The sequence below is a fragment of the Mustelus asterias genome, chromosome 25, assembly GCF_964213995.1.
Source record: "Mustelus asterias chromosome 25, sMusAst1.hap1.1, whole genome shotgun sequence".
Classification (NCBI taxonomy): Eukaryota; Metazoa; Chordata; class Chondrichthyes; order Carcharhiniformes; family Triakidae; genus Mustelus; species Mustelus asterias.
Genome location: NC_135825.1, coordinates 7,306,410 through 7,325,820, shown reverse-complemented (window position 1 = coordinate 7,325,820; position 19,411 = coordinate 7,306,410). Strand labels below are relative to the sequence as shown.

The 19,411-nt window shown below is 40.5% G+C and overlaps 1 protein-coding gene across 1 annotated transcript in view; it reads right to left on the bottom strand.

The window, feature by feature from the left end:
- Positions 1–10,064: 10,064 nt before the first annotated feature.
- blacat1 (BLACAT1 overlapping LEMD1 locus) overlaps positions 10,065–19,411 on the bottom strand; it is a 96,427-nt gene continuing 87,080 nt past the window's right edge. Inside the window, exon 2 of the mRNA XM_078241965.1 lies at positions 10,065–10,369. Within this exon, the coding sequence (XP_078098091.1) occupies positions 10,227–10,328 (102 nt within the window). The 5' untranslated portion in view covers positions 10,329–10,369 and the 3' untranslated portion in view covers positions 10,065–10,226. The remainder of the gene's footprint in view (positions 10,370–19,411) is intronic.

Here is a 19,411-nt window from a genome sequence, read left to right as displayed (position 1 = left end):
AAGGATGGAGAGAGTTGTTTTCAGTACAACTTTCAAAAGAGAACTGGATACATACTTGAAGGAGGAAGCATTTGAAAGGCTATAGGGAAGGAGGAGGGCAATGGGATTAGTTGAACACCTTTTCAAAATGAGCTGACTCAATTCAATGCGCTGTATTATGACACTTTCGGTGCAGTATTGCTGGAGTGTGGCACAATTGGAAGTGCTGGCTTACAAATAAAAAAAAAACAAGGCACCGTGTGCCCTTCAGACTAACATAAAAGATCTTTCGGCACTATTCAAAGAAGAACAGGAGAGTTCTCCCAATTTCTTAGCTAATATTTTATTCCCAAACCCATAACATTAAAGCAGATAGCCTTGTCTTTTGCCTCACCATGAGAGCTTATTGTGCACAATTTGGCTATATTTCATTACATTAAACATTAAAAGTAATTAATTTTCTGTAAAGTGGTTTGGAATACTGTGAAAGGAACTGTGTAAATTCTTTCTATTACTCTAAGTATAGGGTTATTTGTTATTCTTCTATTACACCCTCTACATTAATATAAGGCTTTTAATTATAGTGATCTATATTAAATATCCTAAATATAAGGCTCAGAGTATTCAAAATATCCCTGTACACACTGCCCACACTCAAATATGGCTTTCTTATAAAAGTTCCCTATCCACTCCCACTATAAGGCTATTTTGTTATAAAGCTATCTCTAATTCACATCAACCTGAATATAAGGCTGCAAGCTTGATTACTGACTCTTATACACATGCTGTAAAATGTTTAACTATTAAATTATTCCTATTGCTTTGCATTTTCACAAGACTATAATTATACACCTATCTTAGTCGTAAATTTGTTCCAGGAGCAAAGACCAATTCCACACAGGAAATGATGGTTTGTGTGAAATTATGGAGCGTGGCTCCTGAATTCTACACGGTAGATTACAAATCTTGTTTGTAATATCCTACTTTGCTGGGATAAACCTGTAACACAAGCTTTAAAGACATTGTTTTTCCAAAACGTTGCTGTGTCATGTTCTGAAAGTTTCATTCGCTGCACTGTATATATGTGAAAGAAATCACTCTGAACAGGTGTGGAACATGTGAAAGACAGTGCTCAGTGACCTCCGTATCTGGTAAGGTTGTACTTTGTGTCTATATATACATCATCTGAAAGATGAAACATAGTACACCCCGCCCCCCGTCACCACCTCCCCAACATAGTACACCCTGCTCCCAGTACTTACCTATGGGGAGCTACGCTGCACTAACTGCACTTGACAAATAATTCACAGAATGTGAATCATCTGAAAGATGATGTGGGAGAAACTAGTGTGCATTGAGTTCATTTTACAGGCATATAACAGACACAGAGCATATCAGTTTAGCAATCGGATGGCCTGGAGCCAATGCATTAGTGGTGGCCCCACTGCTAAATTAGTGTGGCCTTCTTTTTAGGTAGCCTGAACATTTATCTGAAACAGGCATTCAGCCCCTTGAATAAGTTAACTGGGGTACTGCTGACCGTTGGGGGACTTTTAGCTGAAATTGGTCAGTGATGTCTTGAGCTTGCCTAGCAGGGGATTGTTCAATGGATCCATGACTGCCAATGACAGGTAATCATTTAAAAACAATATTTTAAATAGACTGTTCTTTGGAACCAAGGGAAAGCAGGGAGTAGCTCTCCCAGTAACTTCTCAGGATCACCACCCCCCCCCCCCACCCCCGCCCCCCGTCACCACCTCCCCAACATAGTACACCCTGCTCCCAGTACTTACCTATGGGGAGCTACGCTGCACTAACTGCACTTGACAAATAATTCACAGAATGTGAATCATTTTTGGATGGTGCAAGTGTATAAAAGGTGTTATGTGGTGCGAGATTATTTTCCTGAAGCATGAGGCAGAGAAACTGCATTTTGATGAGGGAGTGATTACATTTAGGTTATTGAGTAGGATGATCAGCCATGATCGTAATGAATGGTGGAGCAGGCTCGAAGGGCCAAATGGCCTCCTCCTGCTCCTATCTTCTTCTATGTAAAGCTGCTCTTGAAATCCGAAGGTACACATTTGTCTCATAAATGGTTTGTCACACTACCTGCACATCACCCAAAAAATTAAGATGCATTAATGAGCAAGGATAGAAAGAAATTTATCAGAAATATAACTGGACTACCAACAAATTGAGATCCACACTAGTCCTACATGCATAAGCTAAACTTGATCCAGAGGTTGGGGAATTCTAATCTTTGTATCATACTGAAATGCTCCTGTCATGTTAACTAAAAATACTGTAGGAGTTCCTCCAAGCCTGAGGAGGGCACTGTCACAATATGCCATGCACCTTATATATTTTCACCGCAATGGAGAGATCTATCAAATGAAATAAATAAACATGAGTTCTTTGTACTAAATCTTCACCAATTTTTAAGTAATTTGAATCCAGAGAAATAATATATATATATACTATATTGGGTCACAGTAAAGAAAGTGCATTCTTATTAAAAAGTACACCTGTAGGTGACTCAGAAATCCACAGATTACACTCGATGAGACTGTCGGATTGCACAGATTTTTTTTGAAGAGTAGATCAGGGTGATACTTTATTAGAAAAGTAACTAAAATTGTCATTTGTCTCAAAGTGACTTTCACTTGATGATATTTCTGCATAGAATTTAATTAATGTTAATATCTTCTATCACTGCTGATTTTTTTGAACAGCAAAGCCAATGGCAACATTCATTCTTCAAACAATTCAATATTATTCCTTGGAGTATTTACAGTATTGTATGGATATTCACTGTTTGCATATTACCTTTAGCATGGAGTTGAAATTCCCCTAAAAACTTTAGTTAAAAACAAGTATAAAATAGGAAACAACAAATTGGGAATACAACACTCTTGCCTCTCTTGTGTCCCAATAATTGTGATTAAACCCAAATTTGAACATGCCAAATCAAAAGCAAAATACTTCAGATGCTGGAAATCTGAAATAAAGGCAAAAAATACTGGAAGTACTCAATCAGGCAGCATCTGTGGAAACAGAAACAGATTAAAATCAATAACAAAAGATTATAATAAGAAGTCATCAACATGAAACCTGTGAACTCTCTTTCTCTCCATAGATGCTGCCTGAGTATTTATTGAATTTTCTGTTAGAACTAGTCAAGTTTATGGATGCATGTGTTGCATTACCTGCCTCTGTCTTCTAGGTATCACTACTGGTCTTTGTAAATACAATTAAAAGCTAACTGGATCAGATTAACTACATTGGTAATGATTGCTCGAGATGACAATTTAGATTTGTATTAAAGTCTCACTTGCACTTTTTTTTTCTCTTTGGTATAACAGATAGAGCAAAACATTGAACACTGCTAAAACCAGATTGTTTCTGAGATTAGTTTAACAACATTTTACAGAATGGCACAAAATAATATGTCGGTAAACAGTATCTCTGACAGCATCAGAAAAGACAAAAGACAAATTTATGTTTTGAGTGTGAGCCTTGAATGGAAGCTAGTTAATGCTATTTATCTGGAACATCAAATCTGTTATTGAATAAATATCAGTGGTGGATGGTTATAACTGGAAACTGGCAAATAAAAAGGCTCCTGTAGAGGACTAAAGAATAATTGTTAAGTCAGTAGTTACTTCCACTGACTATTTAAAGGGGCTTGCTTATCTTCCAGATCTGAAAAAGGCCACATCAGAAACAGTAACCTTTTCCCTTTTTAGTTGGATCACTAGAATTTTTTAAATTTTGACTTAACATCATTTGTACTTTTCTCTTAACATCAGTAAAATGCAATGTTGTGTTCAGAGTTCCCATCCCAGATTCTATATCCTCGATAAATCTCCGGTACTCGCAAAGCACCATAATTGCAATGAAACAACATGTCACAACCATCCTGTCATTACTGGATAAAAAAGGTCTGTATTTATTTCTTGTATTACTTGTACATTGATTCGTTAAAATATCCATTCACCTATTCATTGACACAATAATAGTCAAAATGTTGCTGATTATTCTGAAAAATAAAACAGACAGCTAATGCACTGATACAGTTTATCAGTCGTAAAACTAGTGCATTTTCACAGATAAGTAAGATTTTACATGGCACCTTCCCTTGGTACATAAAGGGATGGTAGACATCGAGGATACTCAAGACCACCAGGATACATTTCTGCACACATGACAACTGAATACAACCGTATTCATTTAAGCATGGTAAAGGATGAACAAATAGTGGTCAAATAAGTTTCTTCGTCCAGAACTAATTTGCAACCAGGAAAAATAAAACAAACCTCCTTATTCCCTGTGCATTCCTCCCACTCCCCGCCCGGCAAACCATCCAGTGTTAGTAGATGCAATGGGTTGTAATTGTTTGACTGAGTCTCCTCCATATAAATAGGAATATACAGCCTGTCTCTGTTTTCTAGCAGGTATGCGATCAATACTTTACAGCTATTTTGACATTCTTAGGGTTTAGATTTTCATTGATAATCAAATACCCCATCAATCAAAGAAGTTAATTACCAGTATGTATAAAAATATATTGTACACAGTTAAATAGAATTATGTGGACTATAGAGGTTATCTATATATTTAAATATATGCATTTATTCATTTTACACAGAAATTCATTTTTACATGATTAGATAAGGTCTCATTGTAACTGTATAGTCCGGAGTAACCAGTTCTTCATCCTGATATATTTTTTCATTCTACTTTAAGCAGAACACAAATTAAGACTGTATTAAAGATCCTGAGACAAGTCATCTGGAAGTTCAAACAGTCGCCCCAGTTCAGGATAATTGAAGGGAAATTACTAAAATTACACAGAGTATTCCAAATGCAGTTAGGGTTGCTTCAGTAACAAAACCCACAACAGTAACAAAATTACAGGTGGCAATCTTCCATATCTATTGGTGAAACTGCAAATTTGTTGATCCTGAGTCTGCCTTGTCGCTGGTGTGAGGTGACATTCACACTTCATGATTAACCACCGTGATGTTATTAGTTCAGGAAAAAAAACCTGTGCAGATGATTACCAGGGAAAGCTAAATTCATGACATACCATGCATGCGTAATATAAGTATATTTATGTGATTATCTTTCCCCGATCCTTAAGTGTACCATCTTTTTTTTGAATCCTACAAACACTGTAGAAAGAAGAACATTAATATTGCATACTGCATTGCAATCAGTGATCAGAGTGATCACAAGCATCAACGCCAAAAATCGTGGTGACCACAAGCTCCATAATCAGTGATTATAGCGACCACAGGCATTTAAATCAGTGATCATACTGACCGCAAGCCTTGATCAGCTTTTGTCCATATAAAGTGAAACCTGATGTGTGTCTGAAATAAAGCATAAACATCTGTGGAATTCTTTAACTTTAAATAAGTATTTTTGATTAAATTAGATATCTATTTGGAGTGTGGTTCTGAGTTGAATGAAGAGATCCTTTTTATTACACTCACGTATAAGAATTTTCTTTGCTTTAAAAGAAAGACTTTTGCTTGATGTTTAAAAGAAAATCCCAAGAATTAAATATTTATCTTAAACTTTGTCAGTGGAAAAATGTGGGACTAAATTTTCTAATCCTCTCAGATTCAGAATGTGCCTGATTGGAAAATCCCACCATTTTCTATCCATTGAAGTCAACTTTTTACACGTGATTTTCCGGTCAACCAGCTGCTGCTTCTGAATAAATGAAATTTACGAGCCATGTACCAAAGTCATACATGACCACTGCGACAACTGTGACTGCAGACTCACTGCATTTCTTGATTAGCCTTGGCTGGAGAAATCTAGGTCGCAATTCTCCAATCTCACCCATGACTGGGATTCTCCGGGTCCCGCCGCTGTGAACGGAACTTTGGCTGAGAATTCCAACCTTAGTCGACTTTCTCCGCAGTAAATATTTCTTGCTTTGAAACATTAAATTCAACTTTGTGTATTTACTTAATACTTCTGAACACTGATAAGTTAAGAAATAAAAAAGTTGGACATGCTGCAAAAGACTCAGCAGGTCTGGCAGCACCTGTGGAGGGTGAAATGGAGTAAATGTTTCGAGTCTATGGGCGCGGTTTTCCGGCCACGCCCGCCCCAAGTCCGGAAAATCTTGCCCAAGGGTCAATGGACCTTTGCATGATCCGTGTCCTGCCTGCTACAATTCCCATGGTGGGCGGGATGGTAAAATTTAACCCTACCTGACTCTTCTTCCAAAGAAAAGTTGCCGCATTTTTGTTTTTATTTCAGATTTTCAACACTTCCTAGTATTTTGCTTTTATTTTACTGATAAATTTAGTTTCATTTTATTAAACGTTCCATGTTAAATATTTAGCAATTGGATGAAGGGGAAAATCTTTTTATTTAATCATAGAATCATAGAAACCCTACAGTGCAGAAGGAGGCCATTCGGCCCATCAAGTCTGCACCGACCACAATCCCACCCAGGCCCTACCCGCTAATCCCTTTTTTTTACCCGCTAATTTACTCGCTAATCCCTCTAACCTACGCATCCCAGGACTCTAAGGGGCAATTTTTAACCTGGCCAATCAACCTAACCCGCACATCTTTGGACTGTGTGAGGAAACCGGAGCAAACCCACGCAGACACGAGGAGAATGCGCAAACTCCACACAGACAGTGACCCGAGCCAGGAATCGAACCCGGGACCCTGGAGCTGTGAAGCAGCAGTGCTAACCACTGTGCTACCGTGCCGCCATAATGAGTTATGATGATCGGGAATACATTGCCTGAAAGAGTGGTGTCTGCAGATTCAGCACTAACTTTCAAAAATGAAACTAAGTAAATATTGGAAGGAGAAAAACTTAAAGAGCTACGGGGGAAGAGCAGGGAAGTGGGGTTAATTGGAAAGCTCTATCAAAGGCAGTGCCGGATTTAGACTTGGTGAGGCCCTAAGCTATATAAAGCTTGGAGGCCCCTTGTTAAAAAGTTACGCCAAAAGGTCTCACAAAGGTGCGTACCAAAACAGGACCTTGGGTCGCCACAAAAAAATTGAAAACATAATTATGCCTTTTAATTATTTAATAGCAAGGTATTTAAAGTGAAAAATACAAATTATTTTCAAATGAATGCTTTTACTGATTACATATTTATCATTTGGCTGGCTTGAACTCTCTCTCATAGATTTTGGTAATTTTTTGAGTTGCTTTCTTTTTCTTTTCTGGTATCCGCTCTTAAATGTTCTCTTCATTGTAAACCTTCCGAAGTTTTGTGAGGCCCCTGCGGATTGTGAGGCCCTAAACTGTAGCTTGTTTAGCTTATGCCTAAATCCGGCACTGATCAAAGGGCTGGCACAAGCCCGATGGGTGAATAGCCTCCTGCTGTGTTGGGTGATTCTATGATTGTCTCATAATAATGGAGATTAAAAACAAATTTTTGAACAAATATTTTTATGCATTTCTATAGGTTATCAATAATAACCGTCTTTGCAATACTCTCTTCCCCCTCTTATTCTTTGGGATTAAATCGCGTGCCCAGCTGAGAGGCGAGGCCTGTGACTTGTTCCTAAACTTCCTGCAGTGCTCCTTTGAAAGTGGTCTGCAGGAGTGGAGATGGATCAGCCTTTTAAATTTGCCTGCTTTCCCTCCCTGCTGAGAAATCCCTCTTGCCCCGTTTGTCTTACTGCAAAAAGCAGTGTTATGTAACGTCAAACATGCCATGTCATGTAGTGAAATGTTTTAGAATTCAGCAATACCACCTTAATCAGAATTTAACAAGAGAAGCAAGTGTTCTATTTAGGTGGGTGAAAATGCTTGCTTGTTAGCTACTCAATCTCAGCCAATATCAGTTGGTGCGTCCCATTTGGCTTCAGTTCCCTTGAACCAAAGAGGCAAATTTCAATCATTGTTGTTAACTCTATCTGTCAGCTAAAGGAGTTGCACTGCTGTAAAACTGCTATCATTGCACAGAGTTATCATTTTCATAAGAATCTTTTAAAATTTAAACAATTATTTTCTCCTTGCGCATATCTCTAGACATAAAGCTCAGGATAGATAGCCGATGGCCCTCACAGTTATTTAAATTTCTAACTTTAATAGCCGAGGAATTGAAATAGGAAATGCTGCAAATACCTAGCAGGTCAGTCAGCCTATAGAGAGAAAAAGAAAACAGATTATAATCCTTTCAGATGACTGCCTATCATCCAAGCCTAAAATACCGATTCTGACTCTTGTGCATTTGTGGCAGTTTTTGCTTTTATTTCAGAGTTCCAGCACTTGCAGATTTTTGTTTTACTCACTGTGCAGGCGTTCATATGATGATTGGACACTTGACAGGTTACTTGAGGTGGCTTGGGACCCATGGAGCTGTACCTAGTGAAGAGCAATTGCTTCCAGGAGTGGAGGTAGAGAGGTAAGAAACATAACAGAAAGGAAGGTAAAATGTTTACAAAAATAACCAACTAAATTAAACAATGATAGTTTTAGATATATGAAAGTGAGAATTATATGAAATTAATTTAAGTGGTTCTTATTGGATCCTCCTAGAAGCTGCTATATTCCATGGATTACATTTTGGGTTGTGACAAGGTGGTGGAAATTACAGCACTGAGGTGGGCCATTCGGCCCCACTGATCCATGTCCAGTGCTCATGTTCTTCACAAGCCTCCACCCATCCTTCTTTATCCAACCCAACCTACTTCATCTAAGAAACATTTGCTCTCACCAAAGGAGGGATAAAAAGGAGATTTATAACTTTGACCTTTCTTAAGAAAACAAACTCATTTAAATAAATTTACGATTCAGTTTGACTAATTTCTCAGCTCTGCGGGTATCAGAGATGCTCCGTGGCCTGTCAGACTCATGAAATATGGAAAGTGCAAGTGTAACAGAGACTTCAGTCTGTTCCAGTGCAGCACATGGTATTTGCGGAACCCGACAAATAGTGATTTACCAAATCCCTTTCCTGCCTGTGGAAGCTGCTCGTCGGCAATAAATGACTTCCTTTACATTTCAAACACCCAGATGTTGCCATGTAAGAGGAGGTAACTGTGGGAAACCACTCTCATCCCATTATCCTCTTCAAAATTAAAATAAAAGCTGTTACCCGAGCTCATATATTTTGGGAGGACTGTGTTGCAGAATGATATCCTGAAGGTGAGAGTTCTAGATTGCATTGTAACCCCACTGGAGATCAAGCTAGAGCAGCTAATGAACAGCATTTGAACTCTAAGGTTGTGTCAAAAGCCTCAATACACGACAGCAATAATTGGTATTTAATGGCACAGCCTGATAATGTCTGCATTGCAGAGTTCCAATAGGGAACTCTCCAGACATTAAAAATTCATCCATTCGACACTACAACAAAATCATAAAGGTGTTTTAAAGCAAAATATGACATTTTCTCCCTATTTTCTTTGAACACCTTCATTTATTAGCTATAAAATGTTAGAACGAGGAGAAAAAAAGATGTTTTGGAGCCATGTACATGATGAGACCTCCAGCAATACAACCAATTAGAGTTGGCAGCCCTAATTTCCAATGAAAATGACAAGTTACAGTGCAGATAATAGCAGTTATTGGCAAGACTTCCTTCATTGTTTTGATAACAAGGAACAAGATATAACTATGATACATCACAATTCTTCATTTTAGAGGGAGTAATCTAACTGAATTTCCTTTCTAGATCAGTGGTACTGGGACATTGCTAGTACAGGAATAATTGTATTCCTTACAACTTCAATTGTCCCCAGTACTTCTTTTTTGAAGAAAAGGTAATTGGATTTAAGACACTAACAGCTCCCCATTCCCAAACACCAAAGAAAATATCAAGTGAAATTGAACACTCAGTACAATCTGCACTCTTCAGAAAAATATTTGGATACTGCACACTGACGTTTTTTGAAATACGTGGATCTGTAAAAAGAGAACAGATGCTAGAACCATTTTGTGTCGAATTTGTAGTATTTTCCTTTTGAGTGGAACTGTCGATAAGTAAACCACGTGTTCATGTCTTAAGTTGTGACGACCTATTTCCTAGAGGATGCTAATGCAAAAGAGACATTAATACACACTCCCAACAGGTCAGGACCGAGGTCTTGCTCTCTAGAAGGACAATGTCAAATACAGTCTATCTCATACCCCTGACGGCTAGTTCATTGCTATGGAGCAAGAGCATCACGTTGGATTCCAAGAGATACAGCTGGCCCCCTTTGTAAGTGGGGGCCCAGTTGAGTATACCATAATCCTGAGCCCATTTTTACACAGATGTTTCCCGTTCAGAACCATGTTCTTCCTTCTTTTTCTTAGAATTGCAAAAGCCATGGAGTCCACAGAAGCAAGCAAAAGTGAACTGGGGCATCACCTATGAGAGTCAGTGCATGGCATCAAATAATCGTTGATCTGAAAAATAAATAAAAGTGTTTTCAGGATTTGAGAGAAATATGAGGGAAATGTTAAGAGCAGGATTACTAATGCAATTTTATAGATAATGGCCGGAATTATACCGCCACGCCAAACCCAGAATCGGGGTGGGCGAGGCTCGCAGAACAGAATTCTCCATTGGCCTTGGGTGGAGTTTTACAAGCCTCGCCCGAGCGAGGCCATAAAATAGCGGCCAACAGCTCTGGTTTTTCTGGATCTTTATATGAGATCCAAGCAATTGCCAAAAAGGCCGCCCTCTCTCCCTTTGCAGTTTGATATCGCATTCTCTGCTAAACACAGTTCTGATTCAACAGGTCGTGAGTTGACGGTAACATTTTCCTTTTGGGGAATGGAAACAGATGTCAGAACTGTTTCCAGGTCCTGTTCTACTCAGAGGGTGGGGGTGGGGTTAGATTTCCCATTGACCCACCCAACCCCATCCCCACCCTCTGAGTAGGACAGGGCCTGGAAACAGTTCTGACATCTGTTTCCATTCTCCAAAAGGAAAATGTTACTGTCAAAAGGAAATCTGTCATTGGGCCCAATTTTGATGGGGATGCCCCCTTAATTGGCTTGGAGACAGTTTTGGCAGCCAATCAGTGGCCATGGCAACTTGAATGCAGGTGTGACTGTGCAAGTGTGGGCCTAATTTAAACAGACCATGGCAGCCATTACTGTGGCTGCGATTTCATTGCATTGCCTACAGTTGGAAAGATGTCCTAGGAGATGCAGAGGCCTGGACCCCTAGCAGGGCTGCCCCTCGCTGCCTGACAGCTTATCAACCATTCTGCCTGAACTAGCTAGGTGGAAATGTAAGCTGTGAGGAGGACACAAAGAGAGTCAGACAGGTTAAGTGAATGGGAAACACAATGATGGATGGAATATAATGGGGGGAAGTATGAGGTTATTCACTTTCGTAGAAACAATAGAAAAGCAGAATATTTTTCAAAGGTGTGAAACAGGAACATAATAGGAGCAGTGTACCTGTTTAAGCCTGGCCACCATTCAGTATGATCATGTTGATGTTCAGTGTACTTACATACGGTTCACAAACATTTAGTATGCAAGTATAGAAAGGCAAATGACATGCTAGCTTTAATTGCAAAGGGATTAGAGCACGAAAATAAAGAGGTCTTACCACAGTTGTTGAGGGATTTGGCAAAACCACACTTGGAATAGTGCATGCTGTTTTAGTCTCCATATTTAAGGAAGGACATGCTTGCATTGGAGGTTACTCCATTGTTGATTACATTTAAGGTTGAGATAGGCAGAACTTTAGAATCTCAGGGAACCGAGGGATATGAGGAGTGGGTGGAATGTGGAGTTGAAGCCAAAGATCAGGCATGATCATATTGAATGGTAACCAGACAAACTGCTCCTATTTCTTATGTTCTTATCTAACTGTATGCCAATGACTAAGACCCCTTCTGTGTCATTCACCCTTTCATGCAGCCTACCGAGTTTCCCGGACTGGCCATGACTAGCTCCCAGCTACGCGTTTGCCTTCATGCATCTGGTTTGCCCCAGGCAGCCTGCGTGTCGTATATTCACCCTCAAAATCTGAGCATGCCCTTCACCGAGCTCTCAAAAGCTCTTTAACAATGTTTATTGTGGTTAATGGATTGGACACAGTCTCAGCATCATCGCCCCCATAGCTCTGGCCAAACGTGCTGGCATCGGAAATGAAATTGTGAATCCGGCAAATGGTATTTTTGACCCCTGTCAGCCCCCGCTCCCTACATGCCCCGTGGGACCTAGGAATTCAGCCCGATCTTTCTGCACAATGTCCAGCCTCAAAATTAATTACTTAAAAGTGATGAAAAAGTAGCAAATTTTTATCCGAGTAAGTTAAAGTGCCCTGCATGAATTTCAGCTCACTCAACTCTTTTCGATCTACAGAACAAAGAAGTCTTATTTAATTTTAATTAATTTTATTTCACTTAAGAGAAATGAGCTGAAGTATTTCAGGTCAGCATCCTCATTAATTTACCAAAGCAAGCAGAGCTGTGATGGTTTTGGGTCTGGTGTTATCGTAGTTATGTACTGGATTAGCAACCCAGATATAAGTGAGACCAATTCCAACTCATGCTCGCTGAGATCTGGCTTTCTTTTGCAAGCATGGGGCATTGCAAAATGAGCCAAATAATCCATTAGCTGCAAATCACAGTCAAGCAATTACAGGATTACAATCAATGAGGGAAGCATTGAAGACATTCACCCAAAGAGGCTGCTTTATGAATGATCCTGTAGATATTGTACGGCAGCTTGGTGGTTATGGTAGCCTAATTGCTGTAAGTTCAAATACTATCATGGAAAATTGTGAAACTGAATTGGATATTAGCAATAGAGCATGTGAATGATCACATACTTATTGGAGTGTAAATAAAAATTAGCTGGTTCATTAATGTGGTTTACACTTGACTGAAAGATATAGGTTTACATGCATTTTCACACAAAAAATGTAAATATGCAAGTACCTTTCTTCATACAGCTGTTTACCACAAGTTAATATAATCTTAGTGATGGAAATAGGAAATATTAATTAACTTTAATGTAAGTAAACTGATTCAATGATGCATCAGGTGGCAGTCACATCTTTAGCCATTTAAGTGCCAGGCTCTGCAATTTCCACCAAATCCCTTCACCTCTCCACTTGTCTATCTTCTTTTAAGATCTCTTTGACCTAAGATTTTGTCCATCCCTCCTAAAATCTCCTCCTTCTTCCAGTTTTTGATTACACATGTTTAGCTATGTTAAAGAAAATATATAAAAGGCAAAAATACACTTGCATTTCTATAGTGCCTTGCATGTCCTAAAGTGCTTTACACTTCATACAGGGTGCTCTTACCAAAAACATTCTAAGTGCCGAATGAGCGTGAGAATGGGAGAGAATCACGTCTGTTTTTTCAGTGAGCTTTCAGAACGATCCTGTGGCACTTAGTGCAAAAAAAGAGGCAAAGTGTGATTCTCACCAATAGGGGGAGTGGACAGAGTCTATTCTTGGCAGAAAGCCGGCTGCTCACACTAGTGAGTGCTATCATGCACGTGCAGATCTTCAGTATTCTGTGCAATAGAACACTGAAGAGCTGTCAGTCCCTCCACTCCCTTGGATATCGAAGCGAGGCTGGTCACACTGGAAATCCAGGGCCGGTAAAATTGCGAGAGGCGCGAAACCGGGCACAAACCCGATTTTTCGCCTCTCATGGATCTTACCAGCTCACCATGCCAATCGACCAGCATGACAAGCCGGTAAGATAGCCCCTATAATGTCAAAAAAGCGATAGCCAATTTGCATGCAGCATGTTTCCCACAAACCAACAATGCTAACATAACTGGGTGGGCCTTCTTAAACAGCCTGCCTCAGCACTCACCAGCCCCCATGGCAACCATCTGCTTCTAGGGTTGAAGGGCCCGACTCAATCTGCCACCCTGGTTCCCCAGGGTGCAAATCGGGTTTAACGGTGCTGTTTAAATCAAGAGTTGGAAGATTTGTTGACTCAAACTGTCTGCCTTGGTAGTGAAAATCCACTCCTGAGAGTAACCCCCAATATAAGTGTATTAGGGAAAAAAAAGATATAATTGCACTTCAAAGGACCAACTCAGTTGCAACGTTCCCTGAGAAGTAAATATTGCTGAGATCTACTGCACACATTTCCTGTCAGCACTGGACATAACTCCTACCTAGCCTGCAAACACGGGCCCTGTACATGACTGATCCTGAAATCAGTGCAGTGCTGCAATGATGACGTTGGCATGCTCTCCTTCAGAAAATAAGTGTTTGGAAGTGTCACATCCATAAGTACCACCCAATCATTTCAGGCTTATTATGGTTTTTAAAAAAAATCTGAGACCTTTACAAATACCTTTGACCCGTTATAAATGAAAAATAATGTGCATGCTAACAGATGGCTGGAATGGATCCTTGAGAGAACTCTGGGGTAATTTTTCAAGCCTCAGTCATTCACAGTAGCTCTAAACAACACACATGAATGAATTAATGATTTGAAAAATGGATTAGGGTTTGAAATGTGCAGCCTGACTGATGCAAGAGGAATACATTCAATGTATAATCAACCTCAGGAGTATAAGTTTGACAACAGGATGATTTTCTGAATACGTCTTGCTCTCTTTTCTTTTACTTCACCATTTCTGCACTTCTCTCCCCACATTTATCCTAAATTTTCTGTTGCTTCCTGTTCTTCACAAGCCCCCGAATTCAGTTCAGGATCAGCTTCAAGGCAGATTGGGATTAACTTTTTTAAAAATACAGATTGCACAGACAGAACCATTTCAGAAGTCTGTGGTGGGCTACATGATGGGAATCCCTGTTACAACTAACTCTAGCAGCTCTGGGTTGCAGAGAGAAAGGTTATGGCCAGGGTACCCAGTGCTGTTCACCACAGAAATCTTCTTACGTGCGCTTGTTGAATTTTTCTTTCATTCGTGGGACATGGCCGTCACTGGCTGGCCAACATTTATTGCCCAACCCTATTTGCCTGAGGGCAGTTGAGAGTCAACCACATTGCTGTGGCTCTGGAGTCACATGTAGGCCAGACCAGGTGAGGACAGCAGATTTCCTTCCCTAAAGGACATTATCATAGGATCATAGAAACCCTACAGTGCAGAAGGAGGCCATTCGGCCCATCGAGTCTGCACCGACCACAATCCCACCCAGGCCCTACCCCCACATATTTACCCACTAATCCCTCTAACCTACACATCTCAGGACTCTAAGGGGCAATTTTTAACCTGGCCAATCAACCTAACCCACAGATCTTTGGACTGTGGGAGGAAACCGGAGCACCCGGAGGAAACCCACGCAGACACGAGGAGAATGTGCAAACTCCACACAGACAGTGACCCGAGCCGGGAATCGAACCCAGGACCCTGGAGCTGTGAAGCAGCAGTGCTAACCACTGTGCTACCGTGCCGCCCATTAATGAACCAGATGTGTTTTTCCGACAATTGACAATGGTTTCATGGTCATCAATAGATTCTTAATTCCAGCTACTTCTTATTGAATTCAAATCCCACTATCTGCTGTGACGGGATTCGAACCTGGGTCCCCAGAACATTAAGTGAGTTTGTGGATTACTAATCTAGTGATAATACCACTAGGCCATCACCTTCTCTGAGAACAGGATGAGAACAGGATCAGATTTAGCTTTGATATCTCTGACTGAATAACATATTAATACTTACTGTACAGCAACAACATGCTTTTGCATGCATTATTATGAATGATTATTTTCCATTTTAACAGAACGAGAAGGACCAGGTGTTAGAGAAATTCCAAATAATCAGGGATTTAAGACACTGACAAAACAACTAGCACTGAGTGAAATGACTCCAGATCAGACTTACAGACTAACGGGGGAACTGTCTACATAAAGACACATATAATCACAGTAAGAGATTTAAACAAGCATTTCTGATTTAAACATATATTTTGGATTTTAAAAGGTATTTTTAAAGTAATCTGTACACTTGAGCCAAAAGCAGGCTGCTCCAGAGCATGATGGGATGAAGACTAACCACATTCTTTGGAACAATGAAACCATAGAGTATGTATATTCTTATCAGCATAAGTTACGGACAGTATTGGTTCTCAAAGCCATAGTATGAATAGAACTGTTCAATTTGTACTGATAAGACAGTGCTTCTCAGACATGGGAATATCATCTGTCTGACTCGACCATTGACGTAATTGAGAGTTGGTGAAAACAGTATCTTTGAACTCTATAGCTAAGCATCAGGGGTTGCTAAGAGACAGGGGAAGAAGCATTTGGATTCTATGGACCAATTAAATGATGTCAGAGGGTAGAATGTAATTGGCTAAGGTATATGACAACTGTTAACAACGATTGATTTGTACTAGTGATGACTGGTTCGTAACTAACGGGAAAGTGGGAAAAGTGAACTTGAAAATGTATACTTGTCCTATCTGATTATTGTAACTTCAGAGTGGTATTGGAATCATAGAAACCCTACAGTACAAAAAGAGGCCATTCGGCCCATCGAGTCTGCACCGACCACAATCCCACCCAGGCCCTACCCCCATATCCCTACATATTTACCCACTAATCCACACATCTCAGGACACTAAGGAGCAATTTAAGCATGGCCAATCAACCTAACCCGCACATCTTTGGAATGTGGGAGGAAACCGGAGCACCTGGAGGAAACCCACGCAGACACGAGGAGAATGTGCAAACTCCACACAGACAGTGACCTAAGCCGGGAATCGAACCCAGGACCCTGGAGCTGTAAAGCAGCAGTGCTAACCACTGTGCTACCGTGCCGCCCAATGCTCAGGGCCTTGTGAGGTGTTAGACTGCCCAATGCTCTCCCAGCGATTGTCGGTCAAATAAAGATACAACTTTAACCAGGATGCTGACTTTGCGAGTCTTTGTATTAGCTGTAGTTTTTGGCAATACCTAGTCTCTGAAAAAACCCCGCAACACCAGGGTATTTAAATTTAAACTTTAAAGTTTTATAAAGGTAGGAGTAGATGTTAGGCAGTTCTTTTCCTGGAGAGTAGTAAGCCTCTGGAATACATTGCTAGATGGTGTGTTTAGTACTGCCCTTCTGTATCACCTTCAAGAGTGGACTTGACTGGAGCAAAAATTGCATCATTCGGAGGTACAGGTAACTTTCTTTGTAGATAATACTCAGTCCATGTGATCTCCTTAACAGTGTTTCGATCACTTGACAGGGCTGGAAAGCTATATTTCAGAGTACTTTTTCCCTTATTGGCCTTAGGATTTTTCTTGGATTTGTTTCCACTCTTAGAAGATGATTTGGCTGTGGTATGAAGCATGAGGGATCTGTCAAAATCTTGTGCGTCAGCTTTCATGGTGTATGGGCCAGGCTTGAGAAACTGAATGGTCTTTTCCTGTCCGCTGACTTCATATCTTCATCCACTTGTCTGGGTGAGTGCTGCTCCAACATCACTCAAGAGGCTCAACACTATCCAGCCAGCTTGATTGACACCCCATCCACCTTAAACATTCATTCCCTCTACCACCGATGCACAGTGACAGCAGTGCCTACCATCTACAAGATGCACTGCAGCAACTCACCAAAGTTCCTTGGGCAGCATCTTCCAAACCCACGACCTCCACTAACTGGACGGACAAGGGCAGCAGGTGCATGGGAGCACTGCCACCTGGAAGTTCCCCTCCAAGCCATTCACCATCCTGACTTGGAAATATATCACCGTTCCTTCACAGTCGCTGGGTCAAAATCCTGGAACTCCCCCCCCTAACAGCACTATGGGTGTACCTACACCATATGGGGACTGAAGTGGCTCTAGGAGGTGACTAACCACCAGCTTCTGAAGGGCAATTAGGGATGGAAAACCAATGCTGGCAAAGCCAGCGAATCCCACATCCAGTGAAAAAAATAAATGAAAAAAAAATTACATATACACATATCTACATAGAAATTATATATATAGATATGTGTATGTATTGATTTTTTTCATTTATTTTGTGTGTGCATATATATATACATATATATTATATATATGTATGTGTGTATATACGCACACACATCTATATACATAAATATATGGAAGTGTCAAGCCAGTTCACAAACAGTGGACACTAAACAAGGAAAAAAATAATTTAGGGAGCAGAAACATTGCTAAATAGAAAGATCTTAAGGAGGCTTTTTGATGTTGAAGGTGATGTAATGAGGCAAAATGAGGAAGAGGAAATCAGAGGGCAGCCACATCGAAGCTTCGGCTACAAATGGGGAAGTGAAAGTTCTAGTCAAAAGGGATGGGTTTTGGAGAGATGGGAAGACATGGAAAAGGGGTCTGCTAGGACAGACATTAATCCAGCATCAAAAGGAATGGGGGTGGGTGCAGGCTGGAACTTATGGCTGGAAAAGGCTTCTCAAATAAACTTGGATGAGAACTGGGATTCCAAAGTGAGTTTGAGGATCTTGGAATGGACCCAGTGAAATACAGAGAGTCAATGTATCATGGTAAGAACGGGGATCATGAGGGTGTGGGATGTTTACATTGCATAGGAAATTCCTCTGTGAATTCTGGAGATTTGTGTAGGGTGTGTCCCCATATCCGGACCCTGACTGAGGGCAAGCTTGATTTCATCCTGCGAGCCCCTATAAGAAACCTATGCTTGAGCTGGTAAAAATGGGGATGAGGATTTCAATAAGGGTGGTGGTGGGTTGAATGGAGTTTGAATGATTGAAGGTGGATGAATGATGATGAAGAATGAACCATGATCATTGGGAACTTTGACTTCTAGATGCTGTAGTCTGGATGTAGACCAGTGAGCCTAACGTCAGTACTGGGGAAATTGCTGGAGTCTATTATCAAAGATTTTATAACTCAGTATTTGGAAGGCAAATAAGAGATAATAGCGTGGTCAGGTAGAAATGATGGGCCAGTGGTGGCACGGTGATACAGTGGTTAGCACTGCTGCCTCACAGCGCCAGGGACCTGCATTCGATTCCCAGCTTGGGTCACTGTCTGTGAGGCATTTGCACATTCTCCCCATGTCTGTGTGGGTTTCGTCCGGGTGCTCCGGTTTCCTCCCACAGTCCGAAAAATGTGCTGGTTAGGTGCATTGGCCATGCTAAATTCTCCCTCAGTGTACCCGAACAGGCGCCGGAGTGTGGCAACTGGGGGATTTTCACAGTAACTTCATTGCAGTGTTCATGTAAACTTACATTAGCTACCCTCCAATCTTTAGGAACTATTCCAGAGTCCAAAGAATTTTGGAAAATAACTCAATGGATCTACTATTTCCAGGGCCACTTCTTTAAGTACTCTGGGATGAAGATTATCAGGCCCTGGAGATTTATCCACCTTCAATTCCATCAATTTCCCCAAAACCATTTCCCTACAAATGCTGATTTCCTTCAGCTCCTCACTAAAATATGTTTCTCTCAGCACTTCTGGCACATTATTCATGTCTTCCTTTGTGAAGACTGAAGCAAAGTACAAGTTTAATTCCTTAGTCATTTCTTTATTTCAGGGTACATGCTGAG